The 26,018-nt window shown below is 51.3% G+C and overlaps 1 protein-coding gene across 1 annotated transcript in view; it reads left to right on the forward strand.

The window, feature by feature from the left end:
* The window catches only part of XYLT1 (xylosyltransferase 1), a 335,879-nt gene that overhangs the window by 164,879 nt on the left and 144,982 nt on the right, over positions 1–26,018 (forward strand). The window contains exon 3 of the mRNA XM_070064777.2: positions 20,227–20,737. Coding sequence (XP_069920878.2) covers positions 20,227–20,737 — 511 coding nt within the window. The remainder of the gene's footprint in view (positions 1–20,226; positions 20,738–26,018) is intronic.

Raw genomic sequence — 26,018 nt, forward strand, 5'->3', positions numbered from 1 at the left:
CTGACCTGGGCTTTCAGAGACTGTAGGATGTCAAGGGAAACTGTCCAGGCAAGTGAGGAGTGTGTTCATGTGTGTTCATGTGTGTCTGTGTGCATATACAGGTGCACGCGTGCCGGCACGCACACACACACACACACACGCCTGGACCATGCTGAACCTGGCATCCCTTGTGCTGAGATGGGAAGAGATGGCCCAGCCAGCTTCCCTTTGTGTCTTTCTGAGTGCCTGTGATTGCCACTGGCCTTCAGAGTGTAAGCTCCTGACAGATATTAAAGAACAATTCACTTATTGCAGCTAAACAGAAAAGCATATGGAAAAAGCAAACTGCATTAACATCTGCTGCCGGGGCCCCATCTGCTCCCGTTGGCTCGCCCTCGCCTCTAGACGTGCCAGCCTGCCAGTTTTCCAGGGCCGGCTCCTTCTTCCTTCCCAGTGAGGCCAGCCCACGCCCTGCCATGTCCATCCACCCGGTGGGCTCCCTGGCCCCTCCATGGGTGTTCGGGGAATGTCAGGATGTTTGACCCATGGGGTTCATACTCCTTATCCTCTGCTTACGGATGGTGCTGTTTAGGGCAAGTGAATTCTGGTCCCTGTGCCTCAGTTCCCTTGTATGTTAAATGGGGTCAGCAACAGTGGCAGCCGCATCTAAGGATCCTCGCGAGGGTAAATTGATACAATGGAGGCACAGCCCTTGGAGCAGCCGCAGCAGCGAGTGCGCGGCAGACATCCGTTCTCGCTCTCAGTACCAAGAGTCACTTGTGCCCCCGCTGGGTTACACCTCCTAGTTTTCTGCAGCCTCCACCTTACCCTTCCCGTGGCTCACTGGACCCCACCTACAACCAGACCTTGCAGCCATCTGCACCCCTAGAGACCCAGCCCTTCCTTCTCCCCGGGGAAAGCCGAGCCGTGGGCTCCCAGGTGCAGCCTTTCCTTGTGGCATCTGGAGCGGCCGGCGCCCTTCTTGGGACCAGGCCAGCTCAGGGTGCACCAGCCTGGTCTGCATTTCCCCCGCAGCCTCATCCTCCCAACCTGCGCTGATTTTCGCCTCCAGCTAGCAAGACAAACCAAATGTTGTTATTTTAGTTTCTGGTCGCTTGTCAGAAATAATTTCTAAAAACGTTTTCCCCATGTCTCCCCCGCCCCCTTTTGCTCCCCAAAGCAGCCACATCTTGAGAGCGATTAGAACAAGACAGCTGTCTGCTCCCGGCTGTGGGCACCGGGGATGTGCTGCAGGGGCCCGTTGCTGTTTGCTGGCCATGGTGGGGAGGGTGCGGGGGTGGGGGCTGGGGTGAGGGTCTTAAGCAAGTTGTTTCACCTCCCTGGGCCTCAGTTCCTTCATCTGTGAAATGCAGACGCTGACCGTGTTTGCTCCCCAGGGCGTGCAGGTACTGCTGCTTTGGGTCCCACGTTCATTACTCGGAGGTGGAGAATGGAGTCACGTGGGGATCTGCGGCTGTCAGTTCACCCATCCCCATCCTGGGAGGCCGGAGTGAGGGGTCACTCCCTTTGCTTGCTCAGCAGTCTCAGGTGTGGCCCCTAGACCTGCGCAGTTCTGGGGCATCCAGTAGTGAGGAGCCTGAAGGAGGCCTCCCCCCAGTTCCATGTTTTTCTGAGAGGGTTCTGTGGACCACAGTGCACCTGGATGATGGGGGAGGGGGTACATTCTGCAGAGGTCAAATAAACCTGAACCACCCAAGGAGAAAACGACTGCTGCTGAGTCGAAGTTACATTAGGAGCGTTTTTCGTGTCTGTGATTAGAGCGAGGGAAAGCTTCAGCTGGGCGTCCCGAGCACCTCCGAGGACCTGCACCTGCTCGGGCTGGGGCAGAGCCATCTTGCCACCCTTTCCTTTGTCACGTTCCCAGATGTCAGTGCCGCTTCTTCTAACAACGTCCGTGCGCATGTTGCCTGCGAGCCAAGGAGAAGTACTGAGCCGAGGGCGCCTCTATAGAGCCCAGCACGTTCAGCCTGCAGATGGAGAGCAGAATCCAGACAGCAAAGCCCGGCACAGCCTGGGGTGCAGCCGCAACACCTGCGTGAGCATTTCTTCAGGCCGCCACATGATTCCAGTGGGCAGGCAAGGCTGAGCCGGCGAGGACTAAGGCTGTGAATTCTCCTTGCATCACGTTTTCTGAGAGCAGAAGAACCACCGAGCAGAAACAAAAAGGGGCTGAACATGCTCATAAATTATCAAAGGAAGCAAGCAGGCTGCAAAGGAGCTGGTAGCAGCGTGGACCATTTTGCCAAACTTACGAGTGCGCGAAGTAATTCTGTATGCGAGAGATCTTCAAAAAGTTCCGGAAAAATGCATACTGAGAAAACACTAGGCATGAATTTCAAAATCGTCTGGCACCAAAACAACCTTATCTTTTAATTCCATTTTCCTGTGAACTTTTTAAAGTCTCCTTGTATTGTATGTGGACACATCCATATTTATTAAAAATATAAATATGTAGATGTGAGGGATAGAAGTGACCCCTGGGATGAGAGCTGGGCGGGGCTTCAGTTCTATCTGTGAAGTCCAATTTCTTTGAAGAATTTAATACAACATGGCCGCATTGATAAGTGGGGGTGTTATATAAATTGTCTGCATTCTTCAGTGTGTTTTGAATTATCTCCTGAATGAATTTAGGTTACATCGGAAACCTTTGCATTTGAAAAATATTTAAATTCATTTGAGAAAATGGTTGCAAAAAGCAAACCTTGCCCACCTGGGTCCTTCAGACGTGGAGTGACCCCATAAATATCTCTGGGTGATGGGCAGCCTGATAATCGCAGAATGATGCAGGGGACAAGGGCAAGAGATGGACAGACAGAGGGATGGGGAAAGAGCAGACAGCCAGAGGCGGAGACCCACGGACATCTCCCAGGGTCAGAATCCAGCTAGCGTCCTCAGCAGTGCCACAGGAGGCCCATCTGCCTGCTTGCAGGACCCAGAAGGTGCTCTTGTCTGGCCATTGCCAGCTGGGCCCCTTCCTCCCTTAGTTAAAAGCAGGAGGATAGGGGCCGGCCGACCTGGAAACTCAGAGCCCCGCAGGTGCTTGCACATGGTGTCTGTGCCTGATGGGGTGGTGTGGAGCAGATAAACAGAAGTACACGCAGCGGGAGGCTAAGCAGAGCCTGCATCCCTGGGGGGACCTGCAGCCACTTTGGCATTGGACTGTGTTAGGTAGACGGGGTGGGAGGCGCTCCCAGTCTCCCCCGCAGTAACTCTTCTGAAGTGAAAAGTCCTGCTGAGAAGCCGGCTTAAGGGAAACCCAAGTGAGCCGCCAGGGCGGGGTGCAGCAAAGTCAGCCAAGAAACCTGATGAGACCGGCCCTGCGGGGACCCACAAAAGCTGAGGTCTCTGGAGAGGAGCTTCGCGGAGGTGGGTCCTGTCTGGAGGCAAAGCGCCCGGCCCAGGAACTCAGCAGCTGTCAGGCTGCTGGCTGGAGGTACAGCAGGAGCCTTTGGAACACCTGCGGCCCCGGGGGTCTCTCAGCGGCACCTTCTGCTGCAGGTTTCATGGGTGGTTTGAGGATAAAAGGTAGTCGTTTGTCTGAGTCCAGCTGGGCTTTGGAAGTCCCGGCTTGGCTGTCATGCTGGAAGAGGTGCCGCTGCGAGCCGTCCACCCAACCTGGAGGGCCATGCCCCCAGGGAGGCGGCTCGGTCTCCAGAACACGACAGCACGGGCAGCTGCCTTTCACCGTCACCTGCTCTGCCAGGCTCTGAGCCGCCTGCTTCTCCTCTGCTCACTTTCTCAACTCTCTGGGGCGGTGTAGCCCCGGCTCCTCCACCTGCTTAGATAACCTCACAGAGCCTTAGTTACTGAATCTTTAGAATGGGTAGATACCAGATGCGCGGCACTGCAGTATACTCTGTTTATATACTGAGTTGCTAGTGACTGGCTGTTTGTCTCATCCTGCTAAAAGATAGGCTCCTTGGGAAAAGGAATCAGCCTGTCTTGCTCATCGACACCGCCGGTGCCTAGCTCGTACTTGGCACTCAGTTAGCATCTGTGAAGGAAGGCATGGAAGGTCGATGTAGGACTTCAGGTAGAATGGTGTCACTCACAGCCACCTGTCCTTGGTTGCCATGTCTTCTGATTGGGCCTTTTCACTGATAGAGTCCACACACCTTCTCATTGGCCCTGTGAGCCTTAGATATTATTGTTCCTATTTCATGTAGGAAGGAATAAAGTGAGCTTTCTCCAGGTCGCACCGCTGGAGAGTGACAGAGCCAGGTTTCAGATCTACCAGAGTGGCTGCAGACATGTCCCTGTTACTGCTGGGTTGAGCAGTCATGGTCCCTGTGACTCTGTAATGCCTCCTCCTGGCTCAGAACAGGCTGAGAGATGGGCATGGGACATGTCCCACCTGGAGGGAGTGCTCGGAGCTTCTGTACCCCAACCTGGTTCTTGATACAGGATGCTGGGGCCCAGAGGGGCACACCCCATCCCAGGAACAACCGCGACATTCAGCTCGGGCTGCAGAAGTCATCTTGCCAAAGCTGGGGCAGGGGCATTGCAGGCATTAACACCCACAGCCTTGCAGTAGACACAGATGCTGTGCCCAACGCCCCATAAACAGGAAGTGCCAGTGGGGTCCCTCCAGGTTGTAGGGAGGAGGCCTTCAGAGCTGCAAGACGGCTGCCTTCCTTGGGAGTTCGGCCAATGCAAACTTGCCTGGCAGCCCCTATCCCCGCTAGGGTGGGCCAAGGCAAACACATGCTCATAAAGGAGATTTAGGGGGTGGCGGCAGCATATTCATTTGTACCTCTGCGTAGTAAAAATAATTTATTGGCAGCTGCTGGGGAAGCTCAGTCCTGCTATCACATGGTTGGCAATATTAGGAGCCTTTGCCTTGCTCGCTCTCCCCACCCCAAATGGCTCGGGCTTTCAGATGATATAAATTAATTGGGCTTGTGTGTGCGTCTGTGCATCTATATTTATTTATTTACAGGCGTCTTTCCTTATTTATGTCGCTGGCTCCGTGAGCATTTCCATTTCTTCAGCGGCTCTGCTGTAATGAGCTTACAAGTGTGCCATTCATTACCCACTTGTGGCAGGGAGTCGGGGCAGGGGGGCCCAGCAGATGCGAAGGGGGAGTTTGAAAGCTGCGTGTCTTTCATCCGCGGGAGGCCCATTTGTCTCCTTAAGTGCCTGTCCCAGAGGACCTGAGCCAGGAGGATGATTCGGAGGGCGATGGCCGGAACAGCAGAGCGCTTCCGGGGAGTTGAGGCAGGAGACGTGCATAAGGAATGAGCTCCACAGGACACACAGATTCATTGGGGTTTGGGCCTGGAGGGTGGGGTGAGCATAGTACAGAGCTGGGAGTTCTCAGATAACAGAGATTGAGAGGGAACCAGAGGCAGCCAGGCAAAAGGTCTTGATAGCAAAGCCCCAAGTGAAAAATGTGAACCTGGTGGCACCTGCCCTGCAGAGTTACCCTGGAGTTTTTTTTTTTTTTTTTAAAGTGTGTTTCTATTTTATTTATTTATTTATTTTGGACAGGCAGAGTGGACAGTGAGAGAGAGAAAGACAGAAAGAAAGGTCTTCCTTTTCCATTGGTTCACCCCACAATGGCTGCTGCGGCCTGCACACTGCGCTGACCCGAAGCCAGGAGCCAGGTGGTTCCTCCTGGTCTCCCATGTGGGTGCAGGGCCCAAGGACCTGGGCCATCCTCCACTGCACTCCCGGGCCACAGCAGAGAGCTGGCCTGGAAGAGGGGCAACCAGGACAGAATCCGGTGCCCCGACCGGGACTAGAACCCGATGTGCTGGCACTGCAGTCGCCTATTGAGCCATGGCGCCGGCCTACCCTGGAGTTTTTAAAGATAAGTTGTGTAAGGTGTTCAGCACAGTCTTTAGAAGAAATGATCCCACAATGGTCAGGGTTGTGAGCACCAGCTATGACCGTAGCAAGTCTCTTACCACACTTTGCACAGGTTGTCCCTCTAGAAGAGTGGCCTGGAAAACATGTTCTGCTCTATATCCGGGATTATTTTAATTGTTTTTTTTTTTTTTTTCCAGTATTCCATGAGAATTATATAAGAGGTCTTGAAAAAGTTTGTGGAAAATGCCTGTTATGTAGAAACTCTGCATGGATTTCAAGCGGCTTTTTACCAATATAAACTAGCTTTTTTCTTAACATTTTGTGTATTATATTTTGAAATAGCATTTTTAATTTCCATTATAGTCAAAGGCTTCATGCTCCACTAAATAAAGAGTTCAGCAAATAAGAAGTGAAACGGACCATAGTCCAGCAGGGAAATACACAAGGGCCCTACACAATAATCAAAATCATATTCAACTTCCCTCATATACATTTTAAAATAGCCACAAATCACTAACACTGTTGTATATAACTCCTGTCAATTTTTTTGATGAAACCTTAAAACAAAATTTGACAAACCCTGTATTTGCAGCAAAACTGATTTTAATTCCATTTTCAACAAACTTTTTGAAGTCCCTGTATACATTTTTTATTAATGTGTTATCATTGCAGATCCGTATTCTCCATGAAACTCAACCCCTGGTGCACAACCAACCCCACTCACACCCTGCATTTTCCAGTTTTATGAGTGTTAAAATAACTCTATCTGTGCCCACTTCCCTGTCATGATTCTGAACTCCACCAAGAGCAGAAAGCATGTCCTAGTTGACCTTCCCATTCTGTGCCCATGGAGTGGGCACCCAACTAAAGTTTCTGGAATGCATAAATCAGTGCCTCTCAATGCAGCGATCTTTTAAAACCTTCCTTCCACCCATCTGGAAATGCAATTCATTCTTACTCTAAACCTCCTTGCACCCGCAAACTATCAAAAAGATTGGCACCCTGCTCTAACGTAGTGTGAAGAAATATGTAAAAGTAACTTATAAATAGGCAATATATAAACCATCAGGTGCAACATCGTAACCCTGCACTTCTCAAGCTCTAACCTGCAGAGGGAGCACCCTGGGGTGTTGCTAAGACACAGATTCTGATTCAGCGGCCCAGGCCAGGGTCTACACCCGTGCATGTCCATCATTGCTCCCTGGTGATGCTGACGCTGCTGGCTGGGGTCCCACCCTTGGATAGAAGGAGCAGTACAGTATCTGAAGAGGTCAGCTGCTGTCTGTTGAGTCAGCATGAATTCAGCAGCTACAAAGGCAGACAGTAACAGGTGTGTTCCTTGATAACGCACAGCCAAGGCTAGAGTGGCCTTTGATGATGTAATTTTCTGAAATTGTGGTCAAACTGTGAATGACACAGAATCTCCCTGTGAATGAAACAGTAGTTACTTTCCTAGAAAATTCAGTTACAATGTAACTGTTCTTAAGCACTTTGTGTTCTGTATGAATCTGAGTTAGGCTGCTGGTCTGGATGATGACAAAAGAGTTGTTCACCCAGGGGACACCTGGGGGCGTTCGGAAGTCCTGCAGGCTGCAGGACAATGCGTCATTGGCAGTGCATGTGATGCTGGGCATCCGATGTCCTCCTGCTTGCTAATTGCCAGAAGCCCCCCCCAACCACTGTGACCAGAAATACTGCCAAATGTTCCCAGAACACCCCAGTAGTGGCCACACCACCTCTCTCGAAGGCCTTGGAGTGCAAGGATCCGTTGAGGTTTCTGAGATCTTTGAGACGAGACTCACATGAGGAAGCTGGGTCCTTAGTTTTAAGCTGGGTCATGTCTCATAGGCACACCAGTGGGCCAGAGGACCCCAGCCAGGTGGGATGGGAGTTGTGATGCTCTGTAGAGCAGGTGCCCCTCTGGAGACCACGCGGCCCCTTCTGAGCCCCCTGGTGATTGTCACAGAGGAATCCAAGCCCAGAATGTTCAGGGCCCCAGCTTTTGAAGAGGGCAGACATCGAATTTGTTAGATGAATTCTGAAAAAAGCCCTGGGGCTGGCACTGTGGCTCAGTAAGCTACGACTCCGCCTGTGATGCCAGCATCCCATATGGGTGCCTGCTAGAGTCCTGGCTGCTCCACTTCTGATCCAGCTCCCTGCTAATGGCCTGGGAAAGCAGTGGAAGATGGCCCAAGTGCTTGGGCCCCTGCACCTGCATGGGAGACCAGGCTCCTGGCTTCAGATCAGCCCAGCTCTAGCTGTTACAGTCATTTGGGGAGTGAACCAGCGGATGGAAGACCTCTCTCTCTGTCTCTCCCTCTCTCTGTCTGTAACTCTGCCTCCCAAATAAATAAATAAATCTTTAAAAAAAAAGACACAAAGCTGGAAAACATTCCACAGAGCACAGCGGACATCTGTGCACTGGATACAATCATTAGTCCAGTCGTGACAACTACTTGAAAGCAAAGGGTGAGGCACCAGCGCAGGGACTGGCCATCCCTTACCACCCAGCCCTATGGGGAACCATGGCTCCCTGTCCTCAGGGACCCTGACTCCCCTCTTACTTTCCCACCCAGTTGCTGCTGCTTCCTGAGTAGCCACAACCACTGCCTCCCTCCTTTTCCTCCAGAACACCCTCCTTAGTAAGCTTGGATCTTTTCTGCAGCCATCCCTCTTTCTTGTGGCTTCTCTCTCCAGCTGTGGCTGCTTTGGCTGCCCACCGGGGCTGTTCTAGGTGAGAACAGGAGTTGATCAGCTGAGGCTTGAGCCATGGTTCCCCATAGGGCTGGGTGGTGGGGAGTAGTGTTGCCATACCCCCCACTCTAGGGGCCTTTGAGAATGGTCTGGGCACACTTGTGGTTGAGGCCAGGGGATTATTGCTAGCATCTGGTGGGTAGAAGTGATAGATGCTACTAAACACTTCAGTGCCCAGGACAGCCCCTCAAATAAAGTTATTCGGTCCAGAATGTCACTTGTGCTATGGTTGAGGGACCCTGTCTTGGAGGTACCCAGAGGCTGTCTTACTCAAGCAAGATGGGGTTCTTCATTTTCCTTCCCGCCCTCCCTCACCCCCAGCCGCCTCTGCCTCCTCCTGACCCCCTCCTTTTTCTCTCCATCTTTGGGTTGTGTGGCCTTGGCCATGGGATAAGAGGATGTTGCAATTGCAGGCAAACCATGCTCACCCACAATAGAGGCCAACCTGAGGGATGCTTGTTTCACCGTCCTGAGGCCTCCTCATAGCAACTGCTTCTGTGTGGACAGCATGACCATTGTCATTTCTGGAAGACTCTTCTCTGCTTTTCTTCTTTTCTTGGGTCTGATGCCCAAGCGTCCGTTTTGATCTTGCCTTTTTAAAACAATTATTGATTTAATTTGAAAGGCAGAATTACAAAGAGAGGGAAAGACAGAACAAGAGGGGGATGAGAGAGAGAGAGAGGTCATCCATCCACTGGTTCACCCCTCAAATTGCCACAATGTCTGGGGGCTGGGCCAAGCTGAAGCTAGGAGCCAGGATCTTTCTCTGGGTCTCCCATGTGCGTGCAGGGGCCCAAGCATGTGGGCCATCTTCCAGTGCTTTCCCAGGCAGATTAGCAGGGAGCTGGATCGGAAGAGGAGCAGCCGGGACTAGAGCCAGTGCTCATATGGAATGCCCGTGTCCCAAGGCAGCGATGACCCTGCCACACCACAGCACCGGCCCCTGACCCTGCCTCTTGCACACTGATTGACCTGGATCCAGCTGGGCTCAGCCTCAGTTTCCTTGTTTGAGGGAGTACTCACTTTTCTGCCGAAAGCCTGATTTTGCCTTCGGGAGCTATGCATTCCCTGTCACAGCCACTCAACCCTACCATGGTAGCACAAATGTGCCACGTTGAGTACGAGAACAGAAGGGTGTGGGTGTACCTACCAGTAGCAGGCCATTGACAGACACGTGGCCAGTTGTTTTTACTCACTCCTGACCTCCTCTGGGAGATTTATTTATTTGGGAGATAGGTTTTATTGTGTGTGTTTGAAGTTATGATGATACATACAGATAGTAAAATGGTTACTGAGCAATGTAGGTTGACATATCATGTCACAGAGTTGCTTTTCTGTCCATGACAAAGGCAGATAAAATCTTATTTAACAAAATTCCCCAATACAATACAGTTTTATTAACTTAGTCCTCACGTTGAGCACGCAGTTTCTAGGTTTGTTCATCCTACTTACCTGGTATGATGGATCCTTTGACCTACATTTCCCCACTTTCTTGTGCCTTCCACACCTGTGGGCAACCACTGTCCCATTCTCTGTGTACCGGAAATGGATGGATGGGTGGACGAATGAACAAATGGATGGACAGTTGGATATGTGGCTGGATAGATGGATGACGGATGGGTGGTTGGGTGGATGGATGGATAGATCAATGGATGATGGGTGGGTGGTTGGATGCATAGATGGATAGGTGGATGGACAAATGGGTAGAAAGAACAATCCCCACCCCCCACCCACACACACACAATTTATTTCACATGTGAGTGAGACCGCGCAATGCTTTTCTGTCTGTGTCTGGCTTATTTCACTTAGCATAACACCCTCCAGTTACATCCATGTTACAACAAAGGGCAGAATCTTCTCCTTTTTAAACTGAAAGGATGAATAAGCCATTCCAAGGGAGGGTCTTGTTAGCCCTGTGGCTGGTGCCTAATCAGCTCATAGTAAGTGATGGCTTGTGTTTATTTCCTCCAGGTGCTCCGTTTTTCCCTTGCATTTCATCCTTTTTCCTCCGCTATTTTACCTCTGCCCCCATTTCTCCCTCTGTGTGCCCCTGTGCACCCCACAGCTATCCCTTAGGCTGACATGGTAAGAGCCAGAAAATGCCAGTTCATATCATCACCTGCCACCTGCCTGCAGTCATCTGGGTGCTCCCCACCCTGTGACTGTCACGATCATGTCCCCCAGTGGATCTGGGAGAGGCGAGTAGGTTGGTCCAGGCACACAGGAGGCTCTGAGCTTCCACTGGCTTCCTCTACTTTGGCCCAAAGGTTTCAAACTGTAGAGTTGAGGTCCAGGCTATGTGGCCTTGGGCATTGTCAAACATAAACAAAGCCAGATGCTGGCTAAAGTGGTAAGAACAGATTTAATCAGTCATGACTGTTGCAGTAGGGAAGGCATCCAGCATGAACAGAACTCAACTTGGATTTGCCCAGAGGTATCTGGGAGTTTTAAAGGGAGAATGAGGAAGTGGGAGCCAGGGCAAGCAGGGGCTGGGTGGAGACAGGGAAGGGAAAAATTACAAAACAGGATCCAAGGGGTTGGAGGGCATTGGTGCAGGTGAAACCCATGGGGTCTGCTAACTGGCACACATGGAAGTTGTTCTGTTGCCTTCCCACAGACATTGGGAGATGGACCCCGCTAGACAGCCCATTCTTTGGACAACCTGGAGGTTTTTCAGGCAGGCAATTTTAGGGATGTAGTCTTGAGCCCGTCAGAAGCCAAGTTTGTGTTCCGCTCATGTGTCTACAGGCCAAGGTTGAAACTCTGTAGATAAGGGGTTCAGAGGAGCCTGGCTGTGGTTTGGTCAAGGAAGGGATGCTGTGGGGTGGCTGGGTCCAGGTTCTTGTCTGCAATGCAAGGGAATAATTCAAGGAGGAGAGACAGGTGTAAGCCAAGCAGCAAGAAAAGAGAGATGTATTCATGTGCAATGTGAACGTGCACACTCAGCAAGGGATGGGGGCATGGTCAAGTGAGAACGGCACTCGACAAGGTTTGGGGCCGTTGCTTTATATGAACTGGAGGCACAGGGCATGGTGTCTGGGGTGTGGTTTAATGAAAAATTCATAAGGGGCGGGGTTCGGTGCAAGACTTCATTCAGTACCGCCCATTCCCTCATCCTTTGGAAATCTCAGAGATATTATCCTGTCAGGTGTATGATGGGAGTAGGAGTGTTAGCCATGGAAGTTTTCTTCTAATGACATTATAATAAGCTAAAGATCATCATGGGACCACCGCTGGCAGCCATGTTGGATATTTTGGGCTAGAGCAGGTTCTGAGCAGTCGTTTCAAAGATGCTGCAGGGGTCTTTGGTGGGGGGAGGTTGACAATGCAGGCAGGGCTGGATGCAGGGGCTGGTGACCTCATCTCCTCATCGCTACATAACTCCCTCCCTACATCAGAGAGGCAGCATTGCTCTTCTGCAGCCAGATATGTCTGTCCTCAAAGATGACTCGAGACTTTAGGGTCCTGGGACAGGCATTTGGTCTCAGAGTTAAGACAGACATACCCCACGTCCAATTTCCTAACGTCCTAGCAGACATTTCCCAACATCCAGTTCCTGCTACTGTGGACCCTGGGAGACAACAACTCAACTGATTGTGTCTCTGACACCTACGTGGAACACCTGGATTGTGTTTCTGGGCTTTTCGGGGATGAACCAGTAGATAGGAGCTTGCTCTCTCTCGCTCTCTCTGTCTCTCTTTCAAAAAAAAAAAAAAAAAAAAAGGTGCCGGAGCTCCTATGATTCTCAGTACCCCATGTCTACTCAGCTTAGACTTCTGTCTTTCCTGTGTGCATTTGCTGTTGCACCAGTAAAATGTAAATCGTACAAGTCCGCGGTCTTGGCGTATAACAGAGCTCACAGCATAGGGTCCTGAACTCTGCTCCCATTAATGAGTGGATATTGAGCAGGACAGATGTGTATCACATCAGCGCTGACCCCCTCATAATCTCAAGGGCCCTAAAGGAGTTTCGTTTAGTGAGGTGATATCCATCAATTACTTATCCTACATATCGATACTTAAACTAAGGCATTCCTAAAATATTTATTAAGTCTCAAAAGCGGCAGTAATCAGTTACCTGTCTCCAAATAAGCATGCTAATGTCAACAGTATATTTCCCGCATCTGCAACAAAGTTAATGAGAAGCGAGGCTCTGCTGTACATTTTTGCAAATCTCTGTGGTGCTGGACTTAATAGCAGACAGCTGAAGGCTCACATCTGCTTCTGCTTCCGACCTGCTGCCATATTGCACGGCTTGTCACCTCTGGAAAGCTCTGCTGTGCACTTGCGAGACAATGAGCAAGACAGGAAACCAACACAGTCACACTGTGACAAAAGGGATGTGTCCCTGTAGATCCCCCGAAAAGCCCTCAGGGATGCTCAGGGGTCCCCAGACCACACTGAAGAGCAACCACATTCAGTCATCGCCAGCATCAGTGCTCTTTCAGTAAATTAAAGATAGCAAGCATTTGTTAAGTTCTAGACAGTAAGCTAAATGTATAAACTGTGTATAAACTCTTTGACTTCTCATCAAAGCCCCCTTAGAGTGGCTCCACATTTTACAGAGCGGGAAACTGAGACAAAGGTGCTGTGGCCAGGGCCACACAGCGAGCAGAGGGGCAGAGTCTGAATCTCACCACCCTGCCTTTGATGAAAGACTCGGGCCTGCTCATCCAGTGATGAGATGCCAGCTAAAAATATCACCATGCACTCACTCACTAAGAGCTCCACAAACAGCTTCATGCTCGTTGGTTAAACAGAATTAATTAGGGGCAGGCATTTGGCCCAGCAGCTAAGGCACTGCTTGATGCCTGCATCTCGTATCAGAGTGCCTGGTTGGAGTCCTAGCTTCTCTGCCTCCCATACAGCTTCCTGCTAATGCAGACCCTGGGAGGCAGCAAGTGATGGCTCATGTCTTTTGGTCCCTGTCACCCATGTTTGGGTTGTAGGCTCCTGGCCTTGGCTTGGCCCAGCCTGGGCTGCTGTAAGTATTTGGGGGAGAGCACAAAATAAATTAAATAGAAGTGTCCCACCATCCGTGCCTCACCTTTGCAATGCAGATCTTCCTACCACCAAGCTTTCTTGGTAAATGAGAAATCAGGGCTCTGTGAGGTTAAGTGACTAGCCCTCCATCTCAGGGTTCAGGGATAGAACTGGATTTCAACCCAGATAGATCAGGCCAGCTCCCTCCCTCCTCACCCCTTGCAGTGTGTCCCATTAAAGCGTAGCTAAACTGTGAAAAGCTTATTATTTAGGATTCTATTCAAGCAGGACACGCCTGTGTCCAGCTTGGCCCCCAGGGTTCTAAGTGCTGGCCGGTTCAGCCACATTTTGTGCATGCCAATGAGCTGGGCAAAGGGCCTCTGTCGGGTCTATTTGCATTGGCAGCCTGGGTAATTGCATGTCCTAATTGGGTGCAGCCATGCGCACTGTGCCTCTCACGTTCGTCTACTCTGGCACGGAAGTCCTTTTGGAAGCAGGTGCGGTCTTCTCTCCTAGTATCCCTCCCCGTGGCCTCGGTAACCTTGGCAATTGGAGGGAAGCCTCAGACACTGACTTCAACAGCAAACAGCTACCCAGCCGGCTGTGTGTCCACTTGGCACGAAAGGAAGCCATAAACTGCTATGGTGAGCAGGTGGGACGGGCGCCCTCTGTTCTTAGCCGAGCACCTGGCCAGGATTTCCTGTTGGCACCTCCCTGTTCTTCATAGCTGCCAGAGGCAGTGTGGTGCTGCTGAGCATGGCCTCCGGACCCAGACGGCCTGCATGCAGTTCCTTGACCTTCCACCTCCTAGGTGTGCAGATTTTGCCCCTCATCCGCCCTAAACCTAGTGTTCCCGTCTGAAAAATGGGGAGAATAATCCAGCATCTCCTTCCTAGGGGCATCATGGCCAAGTTCGTGCGAATGGCTGTGAGCAGAGCCTGGGGAGTGCTAAGCACTGGATGTGGATTTTCTGATAGATGTGTGTAAATGGCCTGGAGCAGATTTTAGGTTATATGATGTAGATTTTTTTTTAAAATATGTATTTATTTATTTGAGAGACAGACTTAGAGATCTAGCTACTGCTTCACCTCCCAGATGACTGCGACAGCTGCGGCTGCACCAGGCCAAAGCCTTGGAGCCAGGACATTCATCTGGGTCTCCCACATGGGTGGCTGGGACCCAGATAACTTGCACTGCCTTCCGCTGCTTTCTCATTCATATTAGCAGTGGGCTTGCTTGGAAGTGGAGCAGCCGGGATGTGAACCGGCGCTCATGCAGGATGCCAGAGTTGCAGGCGGCAGCTTAATCCACGGGTGCCGCAACACCGGACCCTGGATCTGGATTTTCTGCTAGATGATTGTCTTTTACTCACTTTCCTGTGTCAAGCATTGTGTTCTGTGCTCGATAGCTTTGCCAAGTCCCCCAGATGCGGGACTACCCTAGGCCACGTGGAAATAGAGGCTTAGGGGGATGAGATGTTTGTCTCAGCTTGAAGAGGGAGGAGCCGAATTTGCTTCTGCTGACTCCAACCTGTGACTCGCAGCATCTGTTAGAAACCGTGGTGGAAGGAGGAGGCCAAGAGGAGACACGATGCCCGCAGGAACTCCCACCCCGTCTTTAGTCCCCGGCCTGATAACGTCCATCCACTTGTTTTTCAATGAGCTGGAATGATGGAACTCTGTTAGTCGATCGTATTGATTAATGACTAATGCAGAGAATGTTCGGTAGCTCACATGTAAGACCTGTTACTACACAGATGAGCATATTGGCCGATCACTCGAGGAAGAGCCAAGGCCTTCCCATCTCTGCCTGGTGCTCTTCCACACAGACAATAAGGGCAGGCTTAACCTCTGGGTGGATACTTAAGAAGAAACACAGCGACCCACCCTTGCCTCTCCAAAGCAGGACTAGTAGACTGGGGAGAGCCAGGAGGAGGCAGAAGCAGACCTGGGTGTCTTGCCAGGGCTGCCTGGGTCGCGTCATCTGCCTCTTGGAGCCATACGGCGCTTCGCATATTTCTACCTGATTGAAATTGGCTCTGAGCATGCCCAAGGTTGAATGGGAATGGAGGACGTTATTGCATTTAATTATTTCTCAGGAATAAAAATGGATTCTCACAACAGCTTCAAGGTAAGGCAACAGCAGGGCAATTAGAGTTTCGGAGCGCCCGTGCAAACATTTGAATGTGCAATCATTGTAATAAGTACATTAAAATAAAATAAGTCAAAGGGTTACATTTGCATAAATAACCCAAGGTGAGAGCGTTGGCTTGGTTAAGAATGAGGAGGACGTGGCTCATCAATCACGGTGCAGAAAAAACAGCTAATCCGTCCTCTGGTGGGGGCCATCAGGAGAGTGTGGAGGCCCAGTGTGAATTGGTAGAGTATCCATTACAGCTTTGTTATTCATTCTTCCTCCTGCTTTGGGTGGCAGGAAGATTCTAGAAGTTTCATATTCCTTGAAATGTTCACAGAAAATAGAATTAAAAGAGAACTTTACTTCGGTGCAAAAATATAGAGAGAGCATGCATACAAACGATCTTGGAAAATGCTTACTATGAAAAACACTATGCATGAATTTCGCAAATTCTGCACCAAATAAATTTCTCTTTTAATTCTGTTTATCCACCCCATTACTGAAGCACCCCTGCGGACAGTGCAGTGGCAGTGACCAGGCTGGGATGAGCAGCCCCTGAACAGGTGTGAAGTCTACATTGTGAGAGATGAGCGACTCCTCAAGCTCTGCCTCCAGCATTATCCCCATCGCGGTCACGTGAGCACCACCTGCCGTGGGTGGACCCAGGGAGACCTTCACTGGGTTTCCTGGCAAAATTCTACCGGAAAGCAGTTGAGAGCAGGAGCTTCTGTGCCTGGTGACTCCTGGCGAAAAGCTGCTAAGGGCCGAGCCTGGTGACCTCTGATACTGAGGAGAGGAGCCCAGGGATAATACTGAGGGTGTGCTGCAAAGAAGGGGCTGGGGCCGTCTCAGGGCAGTGGGTCTGGGGGCTTATTGCTTGCCCTCTCGTTCGCTGATGTCTAGAAAACAGGCTTATGAGCAGAATATTAATTTGTGTTCTTAGAGAATGGGAATGGTGAAACTGATTTGCTATCTGTTGGAAGCAAAAAAAAAAAAAAAAAAAAAATTGGCTCCTGTGCAGGGGGACAGCTGGGAGGAAGAAGTAGGTCAAGTTAGCCCCTGTGTTGGTCAGGATGAGCTGTATCTAGCCATGGTAACACAGAGCCTCAGGGCTCAGAGACTGCCTACAGTAGGGGCCGAGCTCTGCCCATGGGGCTTGGTGGAGTCTCCACTCCACATGGGCCTCCCTCAGGGATGTAGGACGAACTGGACCATCCAGAGTGTGGCTGGTTACTCTTCTGGGGGGCAGGGGAACATGGCACATTGTGCCCTGGGTCCAGTCACTTGATGTGGCTACAGCACATTGCTTTGCTGTGCCAAATGTGCAAAGCCTGGGAAGTACAGTTCCGTCATGTGCCAAGAGTAAGGGAACTGGGCCGTGTGTGCAGAACCGGTTGGATCCCACCCTTGCCCTCTGCAGCTCCATCCCCACCTAGGCGAATGGGAGCAAAAGAGGGTCCTACCCCTTTCCTTAGAGATAGGCTCACCTCTCAGCAAAAACAGACAGGGCGCTGCACAGAATCATTTAGAACCACACAGGCTCAAGTTCACTGCCTCCCCCAGATGACTTTGGACAAATTCATCAACAGCCCCAAGATCTGCCCCCATGCCTCCTGCTTCTATAAGTCGAAAGAGAATAGTAGCAGCTGCTTTGGAGCGTATCTCTCTGCAAGTTAAGTGAGGCTCTGCATGTAGGAGCAGAGCCCCGAGCCCGGCCCGTGATGCATATCCGTGGATGTTCTAACAACCAGCCTCTGCACTAAGTGGTGTCTAGAAGGCCTCCTTCCAGGGAGATCTTCAAAGCCCAACACGTGATGCCCGAGAGTCCCTCTGTGTGCCGGGCTTGTGGCACACGTGTGTGAGCCCTGGGTTGGGATGCACCCAGCGCCTCTGGACAGAAAAAAGGGATGAAGAGTCTCAGTGAGGCTTTCTTAGGGTACAAGAACAGAGGCTTGCTCTAGCACCTTGCTCGTGGGGATGACAGACGGGGACTCAAGGGTCCTCATCAACGCTTTGGGATGAAACACAAGCTCCTCTTTGACACAAAACTCCCACTTCTCCGTTCACTCGTTTTCCTTCCGTCTACACCATTGCCTGCAGCTTCCACCACCTCGAGCTCCTTGCTGCATGACCCTGCTTGCTTTGTGTGTGTGTGAGTGTGTGTGTGTGTGTGTGTGTGTGTGTGAGAGAGAGAGAGAGAGAGAGAGAGAGAGAGAGAGAGAGACTCCTGCAGTACCATAGACCGCTGGTCAGCCCTGAGATGGCTCCTTGGTGGTGACGGGCCTGTACAAGATGTGTTTAGCTAGGAGGGAGTATATTGGGAAGTGATCTACATCTTGTGGTTCAAGGTCAGGATGCAGTGCATGAGGGCATAGGGTGATAGTTGTAAAAGGCGCTCAACAATTTCTTGGACACGAATGGCAAAACCAGCAGGCCAGAGCGTGGGTCTGTGCTCTGTCTGGTTTGAATTGCAGCTTCACCACCAGCCAGCTGGGCTATCTGGGGCACGTGACTGTGAACGGATGCCCAGTTTGCTGTGTAAACCATGGTAATAATAGCAATGCCCAGCTTAGAGAGTGGCCATGAGCTGCCTTAGTGGCAACTGTCACTCTCATGACCTCTGAAGAGGAGAAATTGGTGCTTAATTCTAGGGCGGCTGGGGCAGAGGGCAGAGGGCAGCCATGGAGAGCTTCTCTGGACCAGTGTTGAGCCAGACAGGGACCATGCGGACAGGGACAGCTACACCAGTTTCAGAGGGGCCGGCTTTTCATCTCACACTCCTATAGAACAGGGGTCTGCAGACTTTTTCCTAGAGGGCCAGATGGAAATACAGTGTGCTTCAGAAAGTTTGTGGGGAGATAGAATTAAAGATAACTTTATTTTGGTGCAAAACAACTTTGAAATGCGTGCATGGTTTTTTCATATGGGGTTTTATGTCTTGCATACCAGACATTCGCCACCAGAGCTACTCACCTCTTTTGTAGTACCAAAGCAGTCAGCAGCAGCACATCAAAGAACAGGTGTGGCTGTGTTTCAATAAAACTTTATTCACAAAAACAAGCGGTGGACCAGATTTGGCCCAGGGGCTATAGTTTGCAGACCGGAAGAGTGGGCGCCTCGCTGAGTGTCAGCTGCTGTGTCCGCCTCTCCCAGACACCAGCACAGTCTACTGTTCATTTCCTGCCATTCTGTTCCTTGGGGATGGGTAAGAGGCAACTTTCAGTCCTCTTTTAAAAAAGAAAGCTCATGGGGATGCTGCTCCCTCTTAATGTGTTTCTATAGCAACAGGGGCAGATTCATGGAACCAGTGAGCATGCAGAGGCCACCGTGAGCATGCCCTGGGGCAGTGGACACCCTCCAGGGTAAAGCCTTGGGGATGGGCCCCAAGCAAAAACCGCGTGTTTCAAAAACGATCGGGGGGCATTAACTGAATGGTGCATTTGACCTGAACTCAAAATGACCAGGATCTGGCTACACCTGCAGGAGCAGAGTGGGGTTGCCACCTTTCTGGAAACATCCTTGCCATGCGTTGTTTCCAGAATGACTCCAGACCTTTGTCTTGACCCTGGACAGTACTCCTATCAGTCCTCCTCCAGATGCAAACTCAAGAAATAAACACAAGCCCGAGAATGTCACAAGTTTGCATCCCTCCTCACCGTAAGGGCCACTCTGCCCAGTCAGCATCCCCTCCCCTGCCCTCAGCATCCACACAACGTGTCTGCCACAGAATTCACAGTGGCCTGAGCTGCCGCTTCTCCTGGGCACAGATCTGTGAGCCTAAGGGCCAGGGAATGCATGCAACGCCCTAGCAATGTATCCTCCCTTTACAGCTTCATTATGTCACTTCCAGCCCTGAAACAAACCATCACAGCACTGCATGCTGCAACTTTTAAACACGGAAGCCAGGACAAAATGGCATAGACACTGAAGCAAAGAAAGGTGCCTTGAAAAGGCGTGGCTCGTGAGAAGCGTTGAGAACCCTGATCCCAGCTTCTCAGAGCTGGGTAAAGCTTTTGTTTCTGGTTGGAATGCCCAGCAATTTACTGAGTCCAGAGAGAGAAGTCTTAGCAGAGTTTAAGACAGTAGCAGAGGCTGGCGCCACGGCTCACTTGGCTAATCCTCTGCCTGCGGCGCCGGCACTCCAGGTTCTAGTCCCGGCTGGAGCACCGGATTCTGTCCTGGTTGCTCCTCTTCCAGTCCAGCTCTCTGCTGTGGCCCGGGAGTGCAGTGGAGGATGGCCCAAGTGCTTGGGCCCTGCACCCGCATGGGAGACCAGGAGGAAGCACCTGGCTCCTGGCTTTGGATTGGCGCAGCGCGCCGGCCATAGCGGCTATTTGGGGAGTGAACCAACGGAAGGAAGACCTTTCTCTCTGTCTCTCTCTCACTGTCTAACTCTGCCTGTCAAAAAAAAAAAAAAAAAAGTAGCAAAGGGACAGTGGGAAACCTTGGCTCTGGTGCCAGTCCCACATGGCCTGCTCTCCAAGGGCCAGACACCTTGGCACAGTCCCTAAGTCACGTTCCTCTTCTCTCTCGTCCCCTCCAGGATGGCTACCTCTCCCACCGGCCAAAAGAGAAAGTGCGAACAGACAGCAACAACGAGAACTCGGTCCCCAAGGATTTTGAGAACGTAGACAATAGCAACTTCGCACCCAGGACTCAAAAGCAGAAGAACCAGCCCGAGCTGGCAAAGAAGCCGCCGAGTAGACAGAAGGAGCTGTTGAGAAGGAAGGCAGAGCCACAGGAGAGGGGGAAGGGACACTCGCTCCTGGGCAGAGGCCCCAGTGACGCGGTGCCCCCTGGCGAGAGCACTGCAGCCAACAGCAGCCGCGGGAAGGCCGCCCCCCGCCAGCCCCATGCCAGGAAGAGCGGGGGCAGCTCCCCCGAGAGCAAGTACGACCAGCCTCCCAAGTGTGAGATCTCGGGCAAGGAGGCCATCTCCGCCCTGTCCCGCTCCAAGTCCAAGCACTGCCGCCAGCAGATCGGGGAGACCTACTGCCGCCACAAGCTGGGGCTGCTGATGCCGGAGAGGGTGACGCGGTTCTGCCCCCTGGAGGGTAAGTCCCTGCTGAGCCCCATTGCTCTCACCTTCTAGTACCTTCGGAGAATGGCTGCCCTGTATCACAAACCTCGGATCAGAACTAAAGGTCCGGTGCTTCCTGGCTTCTGGAGCCTTGTATATAGGCCGCGGCGTATGGCATTCGATGGTCTTCTCTTAGCAGATTAGCCCACTGCTATTATGGCAGAGGACAAGCTAGCAATGAGATCATTGGCGCTGGTGTGAAAGTTACACAAGATGTGGTGGCCGTGTTGATAGACTCGGGTTCTCTCAGCAGAATATCGGGATTAGACATGGCATGAATATCGTTTTAATGGAGTTCTTTTAAAAAGGTGCCTAATTGGTCATGTGGACTTTGAGGATCTGTGAAAGCCACTTTCTCATTCCCCTGCCTCTCCTCCCCTCCCCTCCTCTCCCCTCCCCTCCTTTCCTTTCCTCCTTTATTTGCTTTCTCCCTCCCTCCCTCCCTCCCTCCCTCCCTCTCTGGGCACTCCTGCACGTGCCACCGAGCCCCTGTTAGATCTGGTCTCTTGGTGAGCTCTGATAGGGGAATTCACAGGTAGAGTCGAGGGCTCTTTGCAAGATGGGGACTGGTTTTGCTTGTGCATCTCTGCATCTAAGGCCATGCTGTTGGCATGGATGTCTTGGTAGTGACCTTCACCTCCTCCGTGGTCTTGGGAGGGGAGTGTTGATGCAGCATCGCCATGCGCTGGCTGTGCACCAGACACTGCACATACAATCAGCTCAGCTCATTCACCACCCCCAGAGGTTGGCATTGATGTTGGGAGTCTAATTTTTTCAGATGAGAGATGTGAATTCTTTTCCCCAAGGTCATACTGCTTGCAGATGACTTTACAAGCTCACAAGCTGAGATATCCTGGGAGAGCCCTGATTAAGTCTTACTTTCTTTTTTTATTGTTATTATTGTATTTTACCAACATCATAATCATAATTGTCCACATTTATGGGGCATAGGATGATCATTTGCTGGGTATCTACTACGTGTAATGATCAAATCAGGGTGATGAGCGTTTCCTTCTTCTGAAACATGAATTGTTTCTTTGTGTTGAGACCTCTCCGACTCTTCTCTTATGGCTCATGATAAAATTTACAATAAATTGTTGTGAACTGGAGTCACCCTATAGGGATGGGGAACCTTGCTTCTGCCAGGGGCCCCTTGGAGACTTACAACATAGTTCGCCGGCCATCCAAAATCATCAAGTTAGAACTTAGGCCGCTGTGGTTGTATTGAATTTCGAGTCCTGCCTGCAGTTGCCTTGGCAGGGCCAGACCCAATGATTTCATGGGCCTCCTAGGGCCTGCAGGTGGACGTTCCCAGCCCTGCCTACCTGCTGTAGAGCATTAGAACTTCCTCCTTCCATGTTAGGATCCCTCCTTCCCCCCTTGACACACACAGGCAGAAGTTTTCCCATGCAGAGTAGCGGGGACCCTTGTGTGCCTGTCACCCTGCTTATCAGCTGTGGTCGCTGCTGTTTCAGGCATGTCCCCTGCGTCCCTGTCCCTACCCAGCACACCCACAGTAGCTTACCATAACCCAGGTTCAGGGAACCTGTCCAAATATTGCTTTTGCTTAGAGAGGACCTTGCTGGTCAAGCAGTCTGCAGCAGGTGGTCTGGTGGTTTTCTCCAGGGAGAGGGCAGATGGCATCCACGGGGCACTTTTCTGGGAGGAAGGGCATTGGAACAAAGAGGGATGCATTAGAGATGGAGAGACGGGTCCTGTAGTTCAAGCTGAGCTGCTCCTCCCCGCTCCAGCCCTGGCTTCCTTATCTGCCCGGGCAGCAGCTGGCATTGCATGCTTAGGGCTCCTTCTAGGCTGTGTCACAGTTTGCTCCTGGTCACCCCTCATGCTCACTCAGGGCCACCCTGCAAGCTGTGCCCCACTGTCCCTCATGGTGTGGCCGAGGGTTCACCAGAGCTCCTTGTTGCTTCTAAATTCCCATAGCAACAGGTGCTTGCATTCTCTGTGAATAGCGGGGAAAGGACCCCCCAGTGGTCACTGAGGCCAACTGTGAGCACCCAGAGCTCCTGCGGACTTGGGTGGGAGGGAGATTCATGGGAAGATGGAGGGTCAGGCAGAGAATGGAGCAAACCAACTGCAGAAAGTTGGGGGTGGTGGGCTGTCAGTCCCCTGAGGTTGGTACACTCGGACCTGGCAAGGCCTTGAAGAGTGGCCTCCCCAAAACAGCAGAGCCACAAGTCCCGTTTCCCTTGAGATGGAAGGGAGGTGCCTGACCAGAAGCATCCCAAGGAAGAGCAGGCTAGAAAGACGCCTTCCCACTCAGTAGGAATCCACTTGTTCAGTGCCCAGGTAAGAAGATAGACAGACTAGCGCAGGGTCACCCATTCCCTGTAGGCGTCAACACTTTGTGTACAGCTGGCCCCTCTGATCCCCAGATTCTGCACCTGTGGATGCAACCTAATGCAGGTGGAAAATATTCGAGGGAAAAGTAATATCTACTGAACGTGTGCAGGCTGTTTTCTTGTCATTACCCCCTAAACAGCAGAGCATAACAACTCTGTATACCACAGTTACATTATATGAGGCATTATAAGTAATGTGGATGGCTTGAGGTATGTGGGAGGGTGTGCATAGGTTCTTACCATATAGTGTACCACTTCTTTAACCTGCACTGCTGCTGCTTTTTTAGGCATTTATTTATTTATTTGAAAGTCAGAGAGCAAAAGTGAGTTGGTTCACTTCTCAAATGCCCATAACAGCCAGGGCTGGACCAGGCCAAACCCAGGAGGCAAGAACTCCAACCTGGTCTCATGTGGGGGCAGTAACTCAAGTCCTAGAGCCATTGCTGCTGCCTCCTGGGATGCATTAGCGGGAACCTGGATCAGAAGCTGAGTCGCAAGGAATGGAACCAATACTCTGGTATGGGATGCGTACATCCCAAGGGGCAACTTGACCTCCTGTGCCACAGTGCCTGCCCCTACTCATCTTTTTTTTTTTTTTTTTTTTTTTTGGACAGGCAGAGTGGACAGTGAGAGAGAGAGACAGACAGAAAGGTCTTCCTTTTTCGTTGGTTCACCCCCTCAATGGCCGCTGCGGCCGGCGTGCTGCAACTGGTGCACCACGCTGATCCGAAACCAGGAGCCAGGTGCCTCCTCCTGGTCTCCCATGCGGGTGCAGGGCCCAAGCACTTGGGCCATCCTCCACTGCACTCCCAGGCCACAGCAGAGAGCTGGCCTGGAAGAGGGGCAACCGGGACAGAATCCGGCACCCTAACCGGGACTAGAACCTGGTGTGCCAGCGCCGCAGGCGGAGGATTAGCCTATTGAGCCACGGCACCAGCCTACTCCATCATTTTTAATAATGGATTTGAATATCCAAGGGTTTTGGTATCCAAGGGGCTTGTGGAACCCATCCCTGAGAGTGCTGAGTGACAAGTGTGTGTGCCTGTGTGCTTACTGCTGGTCACAGGACGGAAGATTGGATTAGGAGACCCCATGAGGACAAGGTGCCCCCATGCCCTGAGTGCGTAGACAGAGTTCTGGAAGGATCTGTGTGTCCCTCCAGGAGGACAGCAAGAGGGACCACTTTCAGTTTGCTCAGATTTTAGGATTTTTTTGTATCCAAACAACAGAGGAGCTCCCTTTCTCCCTCGCTGTTCCACACGTCTCTGAGTGGTCCACGTGGTTCCTGTCTGTACTCCTGTTTGGACTTGGCATACTTGGGAAGCGTCAGGTAGACTGTGGCATTTCCCAAACCTTGTGCAAGCCAGTGCCTGGCAGAGAAGTATGGGAGGCCTGAGTGAGTGCCCTTCCACCAAAGTGATACTGGTCTCCTACCCTGTACCGGGGGGGAGCACGCTTGTTCTGTGAAGGGCCAGATGGCAAATATAAGTATTCTAGGCCATGCAGACTGTCCTGTCTCTGCTACAGCTGCTCACCTCTGCTGTGTAGCGCAAAAGCTGTCACAGATAACACATACGCTAGTGTACTTGGCTATGTTCTGGTCAAACTTAATTCACAAAACTAGGCAGAGGCCAGATTTAACTCATGGTTTGCTTACTCCTGTTGCCCACTGATACTATATGCAGGTATCCCCCAACTTCTGATGCTGTGATGTCCCCAAAAGCCATTGTAAATTTCAAAATCCCAGTGCATTGAATATACCTAGCCTGCCCAGCCTCACAGCTTGTCCTACCCAACTTTCAGTGTACTCAAAACACTGATGGTAGCCTGTAGTTGGGTGAAGTCATGTAACACAAAGCCGGTTCTATAATGAAGTGTTGAGTAGCTCATATAATGTGCACAACAGTTAAGATAGCACTTGGTATGCATACCATATCAGAGTGCCCGGGTCCAAGTCCCAGCTCCACTTCCGATCCAGCTTCCTGCTAACGCGCACCCTGCAAGGCAGCAGATGTCGGCGTAAGTAGCTGGGAGTGACTGGATCCCTGCCACCCACATGAGTGACCCAGACTGAGTTTCAGGTTCGTAGCTTTAGCCCAGCCATGGCCATTGTAGGCATTTGGGTAGTGAACCAACAGATGAAGATGTTCTCATTCTCTCTCTGTGTGTGTGTGTGTGTGTGTGTGTGTGTGTGTCTCCCTCTCTCTGTAATTCTGCCTTATAAATGATAAATAAAAATTATAAAAATTAATTTATTGAATACTGAAATTAAAGAACAGAATAGTGGTATGAGTGTACTTTCACATCATCATCAATTTTTAAAATCTTAAGTCAAGCCATTCTAAGTTAGAGACCATCCTTATTAGTATATATTAACACCGTTTACACCTTGCCACACTGGATCCTTACCTCGCTCTGTAATGTAAGTTCATTTTGAACCCCTTTTGTTGATGAAGAAAGTAAGGCTGCAAGAGCTTGAGGACTTGGCCAGACGTATGCAGCTGGCAGGTGGCCGAGCAGGGACTGCAACTCGGGCTCCAGAGCCCACATGTCTTCCTTAAAGGGCTTCACTCTGGCTCACGGCTGTTGAGCCCCAGAGAGCCCCAGAGAGGAGACACTGCACCAGGCTGTGTCTCCCTGTCCTCAGTGCACTTGCAAGAGAAAAGGGAGGCGCTGGTGGTAGAACAGGCAGGCTGATGTTGACAGTGGTTAGGGGTGCACCCGTGCAGCCAGACCAACTGCATTCAGATCCTGGATCTCCTCTGACAAGGCAGAGTGCTTGACCCCTCCGTGCCTCAGTTTCTCCTTTGGTAAAGGAAAGATGGGCTTGATCACACCTACCTCAGAGGCTTTGTGGGAGCTGAACGCATGATAGGAACTCCACCTGCTCAGCAG

The sequence above is a fragment of the Oryctolagus cuniculus genome, chromosome 19, assembly GCF_051225735.1.
Source record: "Oryctolagus cuniculus isolate XC-2025 breed Fujian yellow rabbit chromosome 19, ASM5122573v1, whole genome shotgun sequence".
In the NCBI taxonomy this organism is placed as follows: domain Eukaryota; kingdom Metazoa; phylum Chordata; class Mammalia; order Lagomorpha; family Leporidae; genus Oryctolagus; species Oryctolagus cuniculus.